Here is a 16091-nt window from a genome sequence, read left to right as displayed (position 1 = left end):
TACAAACTGCTTTGTATCATCAAGAAGCAAGGACAGCATATCTAATTGTGAAAGCAAGGTGAGATTTCATAAAAAAGGACATTCAAGGTGGCTATTGAAATGTGGACATAATTCTGATATACAGAGAGTACTATCAGCAAAACAAATCCCAAAGAATTTGGCTATTATAAACGGTATGGATAATGAAGATGACAAACAAAACAAAACAAAACAACCCAAAAACATCAGATTGAAGTGTTATGGTGTGGTATTTTGAATACTGAGGGAAATTTACTCTCAGTTTAGGGAACAGGAAGCCACTGAAGTTTTCGGAGTTGAGGAGTTGGCAGAACTGAAGCTGGCCTTTGGAACCATAGCAATGGAATGTGAACTGGTCAACTGCTCTCTCTTAAATTGGAAGATGAGTTATTGCACTAAGACATTCAATAATGTTACAATAATGAGTCATTAGAATAACAACTACCAGACCTCTTCCCAAACCCTGATCATGTCACTCCTTTGTAGTAAGAAAAAAAAAATCTACTCACTAATCATAGAGGATCCTCTCCTCTTCTTAAGTCTATTCAACATTCCCGAATCATACCCAAGTTCTTCTGCTTGTGATTGTGAAACACACTTCACCTTTTATTTCCCAACTAAAAAACTCCTAAACTTGTTCAAATACTACTTCCTCTGTGAGTCCTTCTCGACCAAAGTGCATTGCTGCTTCTGCTTTGTAAGTGCTACTAACATGCTATTTACCATATTGTATTCAATTCTTTACTCTCATGCATATGTCTTTTCTAGACCTGAGGTCTTAGAGGTCAGGACTAAGATTAGTCTCAGCTATTTTCATAGTTTTTGTTCCATTTCAGATACTTGCTAAGTGTTTATTTTCAATGAATCATCTCTACAGACAGAATCACTGGCACCAGAAACAGTAAATGATTTTAATCAAGAAATAAGGGATAAGAGAGCTCAGCTCCAAAGGCAATGCCTAATTCAAGGAGAAGGGAGAAAGGGCTCCTGGGAGGATGAGAAGGAGCAGACCTAGAGCAAGGGAATGGCACTGGAGTTCCCACGAAGAGGGTTTCAAGAAGTGGTGATCACTCTTCAAGTATTCTCCAGTCACAGAGCGGTGACCAAGAGTTCTTTGGGGACGTCTGAGAGTTATTTTAATAGAAGTAGGTGGAAGCAAGATTCATTCAAGTATCATTCTTTCTTGAGTTCATTCAAAAACAATTACTGAGCACCCATTTCTCCAGAACTCTTTCAAACCCTAAAGAAACAGCAGTAAACAAGACGGAGGATTCCTCTCCACACGGTGTCAATACTTCAGTAGAAGAATAGACAGTATCAAACCATACGAATAAATATATACTATAACGCTAGGTAGTGGTTAGTGCTGTTTTAGAGAGTTAACAAATAGGAAGTTAGGCGGGAACAAGGAATCACCTCTGTCAGAGTTGTTAAGAGCTGAAATCAATTATGAGATTAGCTTGTGTTCAACAGCAGTGCCTCAGGGTAGGCATGAGGGAAGAACAAGAGGGTAGGCTAATGGGTAGGGCTCCTTCCTTGCCCTTTAAACAAAAGATACACTTATCTGTCTCTCCTATTAGGATTTCTTAGGATTTCAGTGAGAAGAAAGATCATACACTGCCTTATTTTAGATGTATATGATGCTTTTTAAAGTGTTTCCATAAAGTTCAGTTATAAAAAAAAGGAAAAGTATGCAGAATGAGGATGTAGCTAGTGTAAAAGACCATTTATGGATAGGGAAATGTGAAATGTCTATACAAAAAAAAAGTAAAGCCTAGTATTGCTATTAAGGACATATGAATGATTACTTTGTAGATGGTATGACTACTACTAAATTTAAGCTTAAACAGAGTCTACGGAAATCCCAGTTCATAAATTTGCTGCACTATATTTAGAACTTTGAAAATCTTAGCTTTATAAGACAGTATTTTCTCTTTTGAATCATACAGTGTTTAGTCTGATGCTTAATATAGGAACATATTAAATGCTCCAAAACCATAAAGATTACAAATACCTTCTTAAAACAGATTTCACTTTGTTGAATCCTGACCAAAAATGCTGTACCTTAAGAAATGACCCAATTTTCTCACAATCCCTTCTTGCTTTTAAATCAAAGGAACAGACCAAGAAGACCCCATTAAGGCCCTATCAATTCTCTGTTTTGATTTAATGCCAACAAGATAGACTGGCAAGATAAGGTGAACAGAACTCTTTAAATTGAATTGTGAAGTGGTCACTTTCTACTCCACGACATCCCCCATAATTTAACACTCAACCATAGGCAGTAATTACCTATATTTCTACAACTATTGTATCCACTTTGGAATAAACTATGCCCATTTTATATTCTTAAAGGGAATATCATCTACAAAAATCGTGTAAACTAATATTTTATCAAAACACATCTTGTTTCCCACTGTTTTCAAGTCAACAAATTAAAAGCATTTCATACTTTATCTTCTTCTGGTAATATTTCTAATTAAAGACATTCTTGACAGAACCAGTTATAAATCCACATTTTGAGGGATACATAAACATTTTTCTTTCAAATTAGATTTGGATCATCATAAAACTGACAGAAACTTCAACTCCTTGAAGGACAAGATGTGAGTAGAAAAAAACCAGAGCAATTGATCTCCTGCTTCTGGAATATCAACAGCTTCCCATGGCCCAGCATGCTCCATTTTTAGAGCATGAGTACAATACCAGAATTTTTACCTTCATCAGTAAAGTTAGCCTAAGAATCTAGATACAGAACTCTGGAATAAGAATAGCTTCAGCTTCTCTCAGAATCCCATCAGCAGCCTGCAGCTGGTGAGCAAGTGGACTTACCCAGCCAGAGTTCATGAACACAAACACTCTGCCTTCTTCCCTGATGACGCTCTGCATGGGAGCTCCCACGAGGAGGTCTGAGAAGCCATCTGCGTTGAGGTCCACAGCACACACAGAAGCTCCAAAGTAAGAGCCCAGCTGGCCAGAACAAAACCAGATCCAGTCACCAAGGGAAAAAAGCAGGGGCATTCACCAAAGCCCTCGGGGATACCAAATGTGGAGACATTACCTTTTTCCCTCTCATTTCATGTAAGATATTTAGTTCTTTTGCTTCAATGCTGAATATGTATGCCTGCAATCGGGAAAGGAAGGAGAAAAACCTCAGACCTCCAGCATGTTAAAAAAAAATCTTCAGGGGATGAAAACATCAATTTGCATTAACTTGTAACTGCTCAAATAGATTTTTGAAAATCCTGTTCAGAGTGATTCAAAAGGTCTAAGGGAAGCACATTCACATTAACAGTACTTCCTTACCCAACTGTCTTCTCAGGATGATGAAGGTATTGATCCCTGAGGGCACAGCAAGTGCTCTTTGCTTCATAAGGCTCAGAAAAGTTTAGTAATGTCCACACAATAACGTAACAAAAACCAGAACCAGAAAGAACACCTTCTTTCCAGTCTTACCCCAAAACATGCAGCTGTCTCAATATCTCATCATCTGTAAACTCATTAACCAGTAAATATATTCCCTGGACATCTTGAGATCATTTTATTTTAAGAACAGTTTTCTCATAAAAAAAAAAAAAGCCTCATTTGACTCATAGAATTTCTCCTTAAAGCTTTTCTAATGAATTTTATCTCAAAGCCATACAACTTTCACCACGAAATGCGGTGCACTGCTCAACTCTAGCCTTCACGTCTTACCATTTTGGCAGTTCCTTCTTTATTATCTCATCTCTTGTGCAATCTTTTTGAAACTTGGTGAAGAAATAAAAGTAAAAATGTAATTCTTACTTTACCAATCTGTTCGTGTTGAGGGGCCCCTCCAACTACTTCAGTCGTATGTGGACTCCGAAAATGACCAGCTCCAACCGAGTAGCCTTCAAATAAAGTGGAGAAGAGTGGGAGAGTCATCATTTGCAATAGGTAAACTACATCATTGTAAATCCATTTGTAGAAATAATTGAGACTGAACTCCAGATGACTACACTAAACAGTTTTAAGAATATTTAGCTTAGCAATATTAAAAACTGGACATTTATTTTATACCTTAAGCAATTATTAGTATGTGTTATGGAACTACGTCCATGGCTTACATTTCCAAGTCCTAAAAATTAAAGGTAGCACTTTTACATTTGGTTAGTCTCTATGTAGTACCAGGACATGCTAGCCTCTAGGATTACAAACCAAATATTTTAGGGATCTAAAATAGAACATTTAAAACTTTAAGTAAAATAACTTCCTAAACTTCAACTTTTTTGCCATGAACTCTTCCTATTGTAATAAACCTATTTGATGACACAAAAGGTAAAACATTTTATTATATGACAAAAGGCATAATGCTAAGTTACATTCTTTTTTAAGATTTATTTATTTGAGAGAGAGAGAGAAAGCATGCACACCAGCAGGGGGAGGGGCAGAGAGAGAGGGAGAGAAATCCTCAGACTTCCTGCTGAGTGGAGAGCCCAGCTAGGGGCTTGATCCCAGGACCCTGAGATCATGACCTGAGCCGAAACCAAAAGTTGGATGCTTAACCAATGGAGGCATCCCCTAATTACATTTCTTACAACACTTCAAGATATCTTTCCAACCATAAACAAGTAAATGTTGAATTATAAATGAATTCCCTCTGTTTGAAAATGAATTCTTACTGTATGAATGGGAAAAATACTGGTTTTTCTTATTCTAATTATGTCTGGTATAGGCTGCTTACATTTGAAGCACATGATTTAAACAAACCTGTATTTTCTAAGAAGCTGTAGGAAAAGCACCCCTCTTACTGTAACAGAGGAATTATACCAGGAAAATATTGGGTTCTGTAAAAATACAGATTATAAAGTGTCCTATTGCACAGGAGGAAAAGGAAATGGAGGGGGAGGAGGAGGAAGAGAAGGGAAAGGAGAAAGATAAGAATAAACTCTGGGAAATATTCTAAGAACTTATGAGGCAAAGGTCAATGAGCTGTTTTTAGATCCCTTTGCTTCATAATGTCACCCATTGTCTAGAATGCTGTTGCCAGCCCCACGGACTTTCACTTGGCCCTTTAAGAAACTACACTCACTCATACATGATTAAATGAATTCATGCGGCGTGCTTACAAAAGTTCCTGGGTACGGTAAGCCCGCAGCAGATGCAACCTCTACAATAACAAGTTGACTTCCTGAGATACAAGCTTACAAGAGTACACGAAGCCAGGAGTTCTAGTCTAACAACTATATGTTAATGACTGTAATTACAAATGTAAAATATTAAGTTCCGTAGATTATATCCTTAAAGAGATCGTTTCTGAACTCTTTAATTGCTCCTGGCCATTTTGATCTTCTGAAGACACTAGTAATCATAAATAAGGGAACCCTGCATCTATGCGACTGAGATGATCGGAGTTTGGCGGTTTTTATACAGTACCTAAGTAACTTCCAAATTTTACTTGATTATTTGTATCTAAAAAAGCCTTGTATTTGTTTGTAGTTATATTGTAGACAAAAAGAGAGCCAGTCCAATATGATGATCCTGGGGCTCCCATCACAATTAAATCCTGTAAGGAAAAAAAAAATCATCAAAGTTGAAATGAAAATCCAAAACTTCCTCCAGATATACATTTTAAGTAAAAACTGATGAAAATACGTTTTTATAATACATTTCTAAAATCTGAACTTATGAAAAATTTAAAAACATATCAGATAAAAGCCAGAGAAGCCAGTTAACGAATTTTCAACTATAAGCACAATTTCGGAAAAGAAACTCTCATTTCGCATTTAGCAGTGGACTTCAAAATTGAAGCAAGGATCATGGAATACTAGACTAAGCTTTTAGGAGACAAGCAATGTGGTTTCTGTTAAAGTGAATTGTATCTGAGTAATTCATTAGTGCTTATTATGGAGAGAATCACATGTTGCCAAAGAGTAAAAAGTGGAGTCAATTTATTCCTATTTGCAAAGAGCCATTGACTAGTTTTCTTAACAATGTTAGCTTAGGAAAAAAATAAATCCAGTGGAATTTGGGGCATATTTGGTGACAAATACAAATTTAGGAAAAGGAAACAAAAAGGGAAAGTTAGAATGAACAGATATGTTTGGTGAAATAAGAAAACTTTTAGCAACCAAACATATTTAACATATTTCTAATTTCCTAAACAATCCTGAACTCTTAAAAAGTTCAATTTAAATATGAAGTTTTTTTTTTTAAACACAGTAGGTAATATTTATGGAAATTGTTAAACCGAGGCTTGATACAGCCTGACCACATAGATTCAGAAAACATTCATGAATTCTTAGTGGGTTTTGAAGGGAAACTGGGAGATTTGGGGGTTGAATATAACTGTGACCTTTGATTGGATATCCTCGAGTGTTAGACAAAAAAAATAGAGCTTGGGAATATGTCTAATTTAAGATGATATTAAATTCTTAAATCTCTTTTCATAATTTAAATGAAAGATATAGATTCATATGTTTCTTTTCTCCCTCAACTAGTAATTAAAAGTAACATATTTGGATAGAAATTTTAAACATCTAAGTTAAGGAAATAACAATAGCTACTTTTGATTCCTATTAAATGATGAGCACTGGGTATTATACACACCTAATGAATCATTGAACACTACATCAAAATCTAATGACGTACTATATGTTGGCTAACTGAACACAAAACAATTCTTGATGCAGGTAATATTCTTTAGTGTAGACTTTCCGTTGGTCTTACATGGCACAGCCATCTTAAATATTAACTTTTTCAAAGTATATGTGGAATATTAACTAGTAAAAAATAAATTGTAATATACTCAAGTTTAAGAGACACATTCAGAGGTTATACAATTTTTTTTTATTGTAAAGCATAATATCACAGTCTAAATCTTAAGAATTAAAATCCTATATGTAAACATTTAAAGCAGCTATTTTTTTGGACTATTACCTCTGTGTAAAAACTAGATATTCCAGCTTGACATGATGCAAAATTTTCTCCAAATTTTTTCACATAATCTAAAATGAAAAATAGGCAAAATATGCATAATTTATCTTCTTAATCTTTACAAATATACCTTTCAAGGTCTATATTTGATACTATCTCATTTTAAAATAGTCACTTTGATAAAATGTAATATCAAAAATCTTTCATATTGATCCTCAGATATTCCTCCAAAATAGCAATAAAAATATTGAAAAATATTGAACTCTGCCTCTTTTTCGTGGGAAGAGCATGCAGCATACACTCAAACTGTCAAGTGAGTATGTAAGACAGATGTAGGACTTGCAGCTTCCCGTCCAGGTTTGCATTTAAAATAGGCTTCCTCAGTTGTGCCCGGCCGACAGTGACAGGGAGTCAGGATCTGCTTGGAGACGGAGGGTCTCCTACTACAAAGGCCCCATGACTTAATTGGATGCTTTTGAGACTTACTAGGAAGCCAAATCTCTGCTTCTGCTGAAGAACTGACCTAAGTAAACCTCTATAAAAATAAGAATCAGGACCACATCTTTGGTTTGGCTTTGCTAACGAGATAAATTAAACAAATTGTTAAGTCATTTGTAATTACTAGCCCTGGCCATGATTTTTCACTCCATTTTATAGCTTCCCTGATTTTTTCTTTAACAAATTTCCCTACAGTTTTAGGTGTTCTAAGTTTATGCCATCTTGAACTTTTGTAGAATGTGGCTGGGTGTGTCTGAACAGAACAAAAAATTCTACTGTGAGAATGTTTTAAAGTATAAACCATAAACCATTAAGAAGAGAATGATAAACATATAGAACACTAGACTGAGTTTTATTTCAATTAAGAATTTAAAATTCATCTTTTGACATTCAAAGGCAAATTAGAGATACGAGATTTTCTGAGACATCACTTACCATAAAGGACCCCAATATGAATAGAATAACAATTTGCATGCATGGTCAACATTTTGTCAGGTAATAGAAACGTTCTTTGGACACTGTAGTAATCATTTTGGTTAGAAAAAAGTGGAAAATGGAATACCTATATGTTTAACTCTGAGTTTTCCCAGACACATTTTTAGAATTTTATTTCTGCTACAGATGTGTTTTTAATGTTAACATTCACCCCTAATTTTGCTCACTTTAGTTGTTTATGTCCTAGCTCTGCATACACTATTGTTCCCTAATGGCTTAGAATTTTCATGGGAAATCTTTTCAAACTTAAGATACCAATCCCTTGTCAAGGAATGCATGGGATTAAAAAAAAAAAAAAGGACACAGTGAGTGGGAAAGATTTGCTTACACTTATATTTTCATCTTTCTGAATATTCTTGGAAGCTAAAGCAAAAAATCTGAACAGTTCATCTTTCTTGCCAGACTTTTCAATCTCAAATTTTCAATCATAATTTCATGATTTTAAGTTTTTGATATATGCTGGGCATTAGACTTACTTATACAGAAAAATATATTTAATGCGAAAGTGGATAATCAACTATATTGTAGAATTATTCAAATGTAACTGGACAAATTTCTGTTCCGAAAAACACAAAGCACATTTTTTTGCAAATACTACTGCAACTGAGTAAAAAAAAAAAGAGAAATACTTTGAGTAGTTAAAAAGAATACAGCTATTTTAAAGATCTCTCCCCCATCCTCTGTACACGCAAAATTGAGAAAAATTAAGAAAAATTAAAGGCATTCACTTGTTTCTCTTGATCCAGTTAATATCAAAATGATTCCTTACCTTGATAGCATGGAGCTATTCTTTTACTCAGTTCTGTTCGTAAATCAGAGGGCATTCCATAGCAAACACCCGTGGGGAGCTTATTTTCATTCTTTATATAAAATATATTTTTCCATCTATGCCCACAAGTCTAAATAAAACATAAAAGTAGACCAAATGATATGAACATCACACCCAGAATATCCGAATCCACGATGTTATCAGTGGACTAACCCTAGTAACCTACCACGATGGATCCATTTTCCCCCGGCTGTCTGGAAAGCGTGACCCCCAGCCACTGATTGTCTCTTTCTTCCAGACAGGTCTTTCCACAAGGTTCTCCATGAGGGCTACCTACAGCATTTGAAAATAAATGGTCTCATTAATTATCTTGAAACCATGCTATTCTAGGGCAGTAGAGAAAATAGACTCACGTATCCCAGGCTTTCTCCTTCAGCCACGTACAAAGTGCCCTTGACTCCAGATCCCCTGTCAGCTCATACTCGGCGAACAGTAGGGGGGTAACTCTGTGCAACACGACTGTTCTCTCACCAGGTGGTTTGTGTTTGTAGAAATGGCCTCTGCCAGGTAACACCATGAGGAGATGGGTAACCAACATGACTGGGGGGAAGCAGGTAGCGGGAGACCAGTTTGAGCCAACACGGGCTGTGAGGTTGCAACGGCAAGGGTGTCATCTGTGGCAAAGAACCTGCACCTTCGCCTTGATCGTGTGTCTAGTGTTACAGGCAACACTACCAGAGCACTTTTTAAAGACATTTCTTGCGTGGAGACTTTGGGGGGCGGGGAAGAGAGCAATATGGTCCTCAGTGCTTAAGTCACAGTTTCTAGAAGCTGGAAGGTGACAATCGAGCACACAGAAAGTCACTGTGTCTAATTAGCATATTAATAATGCCTAGTATTTAAGACACTCTGCCCTAGGATTTACATTTAGTTTATTGTGACTATTTTGAACAAAATAAAGACCTGAAAAAACAGATTATTTCAGCAGTAAATAAAACACATCAAAAAGCACTTTGGCAAATGCATGAAGAACCAGAAAGCCAATCAGCAGTACAGTATTTCCCCGGGGCAATAGAGCACTTCTAAACTGCAGGAGAAAATGTGATCTTCCCAATAATAATTTTTTTTTTTTGGTTAGAGCGACTTTTTTGCTTTCTAGCTGGGATCCCATTAACGTGATTTCAAGTAAGTGCTTTTGGGGGAGTGTAAGATGCAGCATCTTAAGAATCCTTTTGCTGACTTTATCCCCACCCCCTTCAACTGCCCTGTGACAGTTCCATTCCATCTGAGCTTAATTCTGAAGGTAATTATGTTTGCATCAGGCTGACTGGATAAGGATGTGGAACTTGGGTTTACTTAATTTTGAACACCCATCACTGGTACCATGTTGTCATACGTTTATAGTGACCATTCTCTAAATCATTAGGCACCCTGTCCCCTAGAACCTTGACCTCTAGATAAAGCTTCCTGGGCAAACTCATAATTTATGCCTACGTTAATAAGGCTAATATTTTGGAAGTTCAATTAGTTGCAGTAAATGTCCTGGGCAGGAGAAATTTTGTTTTAAGGAGAATAGAAAGAGGTTTTGTGTATACATTTGTTCTCCAAAATGTTGTTCAGGACAAACAGTGAAACTCTTCGACACAGCCGAGTTGAACAAAGTTTCCTAGCGGCTTCCCTGAAGATTGATTCAGTAGGTCCAGGTGAGGCCCAGACCTCCCCAAGTGATTCTCGGGCCTGGGACCTTGTTACAATAGAACCTGAGGAAGGTTTTTCTGGCCAGGTTTCTTAGAGAATAGGGACTACTGCCACCTATTGGTAGCAGCTGCTGGGAGCACTGGACTTGAGAACAAGGAAGGCGAGGTCTGAAAAGAATGCTGGGGTTGATAACCAACATCAACATGGAATGAAAAGTTTGCTACAGCCCAAACCTTGACAAAAGGTGGTCCAGGTAGAAACATAACGCTTCTTTGTTAAAATTAACAAAGGGAGCGGCTGGGCCGCTCAGTCGGTGAAGCATCTGCCTTCGGCTCAGGTCATGATCTCAGGGTCCCGGGATCGAGCCCCACACCGGGCACCCTGCTCAGCGGAGGGTAAGGTCTAACACAGAATTGTTACTGTGGTTACAGGATGCCAACATAATTGAAGGAAAGTGAAAGAGACAAATACAAAATTTTAACTTTCACTGTGATGTAATTTTCAGTTTGACTTTTCACCAAAACCACCATTTATTTTTACTAATGTCAAAATGGATAAATGGTAGACTGCCTACCCGAAGGTGAAATTCCGACTATTTACAATAGACACTTCAATAAAATATCTTCTTGGAAAATACCTAAGTCTTTCTAAAATTCTTGTCCCTCAGTTAACTAAGGCAACTGAGCAAGAGGAAAAGAGAGTTAAGGTTAAGAGAGAAAGGAGGTCACAAACAACACCTTAGCGCTATTCAAATGTGGTGTATTTCACGGGCACCTTCGTCATGATGACACGATTGATTATACCCAATATTTTGAAATGAATTTACTGTTCCAGAGGTGCCACCCCGAAGTTAAATATAGAGCCACAAAATATCATGTAAACTGCTTGATGGCAATGGCCAAAAAATTTTTACATGAATTGTTATTGCCTGTTTCTTAACTGAGCTCTTTTAGTTGTAAATTTAAAATGAAAACCAGAAAAACTGTGGTGTTAGGCAGTTTTCTGGGGCTGTAGATGATTCCCCATTACGTTAGCAATGCCAGGTGACACCATGGAAACTTTACGGCTCCGAGCCTCATCCACTGTAGCCAAACGACTCATGTTCCTAGTTTCTCAAGGTCACTACCTTCAAGTGTTTTTCTCTCCATGATGTATCTGCGAAGCTCTCAGATCTCTGGGACTTACAGGAATCATCCCCTCCTCCCCGCCAGCTGCAGCTCAGGCCTTGGACTGAATGACACTGTCCCCTTTCCTGGTTCTTCAGCTTACAGATCATAGGACTTTGCCTGCTAAGGGAAGGAACCAATTCCTGTAATAAATCTCCTCCAATTTATCTACCCATCTACTACCCACCCACCCTACTGGCTCTGTTTCTCTGGTGAAGTCAAACACAGCTACCACATTCATTTATTCACAACTATCCTACTTTTAAGACTTCATAATAGCCTGATTCATCGTGGCCAGTACCCCATCGCATTCATTCTTATCCCCCCCTCAACACAAAGCCCAGAAATGTGTGCTGATAAGGGTCAGTAAATTAAACAGTCCAAAACTTCAGTTTTGATTGGACTAAGTTTCTATTTGTGCTTTTTTGTCTTAAGGTGTGCACGCACGGCACTCACACGGCACGAAAGGAAGCGTGCACAGGCAAAAAGAAATTTCACAAAAACAAAGCCATAAAACCACCATTTTTCCACATGAGAAATAAAAATGAATTCGAATAAATTGGTGCACAAACACAGACTCACGTTGATAGGGTTTCTCCTTCCCACGTCCTGACGCTACTTTTGCCACAGAGACAGCACCCAACAGCGATGATAATACCTGGGTACTTTCAACACTGATCTCAAGACTTTCAGTTCAAAGAACAGCCTGGAAGTCACCACTGCTGGTCTGGGGCTTTACTTAATTTCGAGGAACTTCTTGGCCTTTGCTTCTGCAGTGCTTGCAGAACCCCGTTGGAGAGGTAAACCCTTCGCCTCATCAGCTTAGGCTCAAGGCCGTCTCTAGAGCTTTCCCTTAACCTTGCTTGCCCGAGGTCACACCTCTAGAACGTGGTTCTCAGCCATTAGGATCACCTGGGGGAGTTTGGAACAAGTACCAACACCCGGTATCCATTTCTGGAGGCTCAGTCTGCATTAAGACCCAGACGTAAGAATTTGTTGAAAAAGCTCCCCGGTCAGGTGTCATGTGCAACTGAACTTGTGCTCTGCAATGTAAATGGTCATACCTTCTCCTGTATTCCATCATTTTCGAAAACACTCCATTTTCAAAATAATTGTAATACTTTTTGTCCCCCTTGGTTTCAGCTAGATATCAAAATATGATAAGAATTGGTAAAGTAAGCAGACTTTCTTCATGTAGAAATACAGGATTTCTAATGTGGTCAGAAATGATTATTATCAGAACTGTCATGAGAAAGTTAATTCTCATGAATTTCCCTGACAGGACATCATAAATAAACTCAGATTATCTTTATATTTTATCCAATGTCATACTGAAATGATTTATAATCTGGTTTTCAATTCAGCTCATACATTTCTAATCGAAACTCTTGGTAAATCAAATCAGCTTCATAATTGAAAAAGTACTTTACATGGTTTAACAGAAAAGAGGTCAGCAGAAACTAACATGTGATCATCTGCCATGCTTTTATACAACTAGAATGACTAATCTTAGCACAGCTGAATCCATTTTCCCAGTAGATATTAAACACACAAAGCCACATAAAACCATATTCTTTATTCTAAAAATTAGGCCCACTTTTCCTTTTCCTTTTTGCTTTCATTTGGGAAGGAACATACAAGATATATGCTTTTACTTCAGTTTTTTATTTCTGTCTATGGATTTTGTATCAGTCCGTACACATGTGTATAAATGTGAATGAGCAGTTCATTTTGTCAGTTCATTTTGTCATAAAGGCTGTCGGGACAAAGCCAATTAGGTCCATTCTTCTCCATCCCTTTTTTGTTGTTATTCACATCAGCTTTAGTGTCATTGCTGCGAGTGCCAACATACGACAGAGACTACGGAAGACTAGATACTCACTCTTGAATGTCACCTCCATGAGGGCAGACGGCCTACTTCCTTGACTGCAGCACTCACACGGCACAGAACGGGTCGTTGTGTACAGTAGGCGGGAACGAAACACATATCTGCTGAGGGAGGGCATTCTGTAATACACGGACCCTCACAAAAATCCTTTATGAGGATATGTCTGTGAAATTTTCAGCAAACTCTCAGGAATTTGAGCTTTGGAGAGGTCTTCTTCCTTCACTATTACTTGTCTCTACTTCTCCAAAATATTATCCCCTTCAGTTTTAAGATAGTAACAGATGGTCTGAAGGGAAACAACATTTGCAGGTTTGAAGATCTTTACAGAGTGTGATCTGGGAGTAGGACGATTTAAGACGGAGAATCAGCTGGGGCCCGCAGGAGGGGACTCCATCAGAGGATTTCTGCAAGGATCCTGAGGAGTAAATGAGATACCCGTGGAGTGCTTGGGCCAGAGCCTAGCAGAGGAAGCAGGCAAATGTTCGTTGATGTTGACATTATTATTATTTTAAGGATTAAGCTAAACATGATTAAACTGCACATATGGTGTGTCATATATCCTCCTCCGTAAAGTATTTGTGGCCCATCACTGCCAGGCCTCATCACTCCCATGTAAGTCTTCTAATTTTCACAGCAGCAGCAGGGGACTGTTATCAATCCCATTTTACAGAGAAGAGAATTGAATCTGAAGGAAGTAAAGTAACTTCCTTGAATCCAGGGGGCTGATAAATGAAAAGGGTTAGAATGAAAAATCAACGGCGTGTCAGAAATCGAACACCTCTGTTACTTGCCACTACTCTATTGCATATATGACAGAACTCGACGACAATTTCAGAGGTCTGAATGACCTGAAATCAATTTCACTTTCTAAACCTTTTATTTCACCTTAAAATGTGTAAAATGTCACAAACCTGCCCACAGACCATTCAGTCAACTTTCCCGTGCTCAGGAAAGATGTCACTTACTTAGTCCCTCTCTTACCCTGCCCTTTTCCTCAATTTAGATCGATTCTCGGTATTTTGGCATTTCCACTGAGAAAGGCCCAAGGGGAAAGACCAGACTCCACGTCCTTCTTCCTACAACTTGCTGACAGCTTGAGTGAAACATTTTGTGGGTACGGGAGCCTGGGACTTTTGAATGCAGTGACATGTTTGGTTAATCTACCCGCGTCATGGTGCTTTGGCTTCCCCGTCGGGTCAGACATTTGACTGGGGCTCTCAGTCTGACTTTCTAGCTACTAAAACAACATACACACTTATATGATCTTTCAAAAACATGATGAAATTTAAAGTTGCAGAAAAAGAGTGAGAGCCCTTCCTCCACCGATTCCCTTTTTTTTTAAGTTGAAGTTCTCTTCCATTGAATGAGTCCTATATTGTTCAAATTTTTCTTAAACAATCCTGAGACATGGATGAACAATGTTCTATGTTTTATAAAGGGTCATTTATTCAGGATATCTTTATTTGTAGAAGCAATAATTACTGAGTACAAATAAGGGCACAATTCCTTCCTCTACCTAAATTCAGAATATTAGAAAAACAAATGGGATTAAAAGAGAAAATTCAATTCAGCTATGAAGATTATCAGATCTATCACTGCAGGGTTATGAGGATTACAGAGAATGTGCCCTTGTGCCTACAAGCCTTCCTGGCGCCTAGTAGGTGTTCATTAAATGGGAAATGCTTGTGCCGCAGCATCCCCGCGTTGTGTTGCTTTAGACTGCACCAGCAGAGGGCGCTCACGGCGCTGCGAGATTTGGTCAGCGGGCCTTCAGCCCTTTCGGCCAAGTGACCCCTTCTTATAGTTTTTCTTTTCTTTTCTTTTTTTTTTAAATATTTTTTTATTATATTATGTTAGTCACCATACAGTACGTCCCTGGTTTTTGATGTAAAGTTCGATGATTCATTAGTTGCGTATAACACCCAGTGCACCATGCAATACGTGCACTCCTTACCACCCATCACCAGCCTATCCCATTCCCCTACCCCCCTCCCCTCTGAAGCCCGCAGTTCGTTTTTCTTATCGAATTCTAATTATTATTAAATCCATCATGTTCACTATATTAAACTAAGTACTTTTCCCACATACCTAATAAAACATGGTGGTGATATTTCTAAAAGATAACAGCGATGTTTATGAATTCAACAGCAATACCAATAATTCTAGGTCATGAAAAGTAAAATGCCAAATTTTGGAGATGACAGGACGTGAGAATACTGAACTTCGAAGACCATTTCCTCCAGCTTGTCTGGAGTCAAGATATCAAAATAAGCACAAAAGAGTCAAAGATCAAAATAAACATCAGAATTAGAAACCAATCTCAAAGTATTTTCTTTCTGGAAGAACATGTATTCACATGTCATATTCTCAGGCTTCCTTGTCCAGATCTGATAATGGCTAATAATCACGCTCAGTGTAGGTGAGAAACAGCTCACAGATCCACAGGCCTGAAAAAGCTGGCCGTTTCAGTCCTTTGTTTCATTTTATTTAATATCCATTTTTTACTCTCTATTTTTATTTTATTTTATTTTATCGTATTCAGAAAGAGTTCACCACAGAGGTAGATGTCCCCAGGCAGAAGAGCCAAGTTTTAGGGCTGCAATTTTATAAATCAGGGTTGATCCTGAATCATCACTAGACCTCAAAATTCTACAAAACCAGG

At 37.9% G+C, this 16091-nt stretch overlaps 1 protein-coding gene across 3 annotated transcripts in view; it reads right to left on the bottom strand.

Annotated features, from left to right (window-relative positions):
• ITGA4 (integrin subunit alpha 4) overlaps window positions 1-16091 on the bottom strand; it is a 77007-nt gene that overhangs the window by 50150 nt on the left and 10766 nt on the right. For all 3 annotated transcript variants that reach the window (XM_034654814.1, XM_034654815.1, XM_002922274.4), the window contains exons 3-9: window positions 8904-9010; window positions 8678-8807; window positions 6919-6986; window positions 5416-5545; window positions 3805-3890; window positions 3080-3142; window positions 2851-2988 (exon numbers count right to left, since the gene is read on the bottom strand). In XM_034654814.1, the coding sequence (XP_034510705.1) occupies window positions 2851-2988; window positions 3080-3142; window positions 3805-3890; window positions 5416-5545; window positions 6919-6986; window positions 8678-8807; window positions 8904-9010 (722 nt within the window). The remainder of the gene's footprint in view (window positions 1-2850; window positions 2989-3079; window positions 3143-3804; window positions 3891-5415; window positions 5546-6918; window positions 6987-8677; window positions 8808-8903; window positions 9011-16091) is intronic.

The sequence above is a fragment of the Ailuropoda melanoleuca genome, chromosome 2 (genome assembly GCF_002007445.2).
Source record: "Ailuropoda melanoleuca isolate Jingjing chromosome 2, ASM200744v2, whole genome shotgun sequence".
Lineage (NCBI taxonomy): Eukaryota > Metazoa > Chordata > Mammalia > Carnivora > Ursidae > Ailuropoda > Ailuropoda melanoleuca.
The sequence above is the reverse complement of the archived record's forward strand: the minus strand, read 5'-3'. Positions and strand labels throughout refer to the sequence as shown.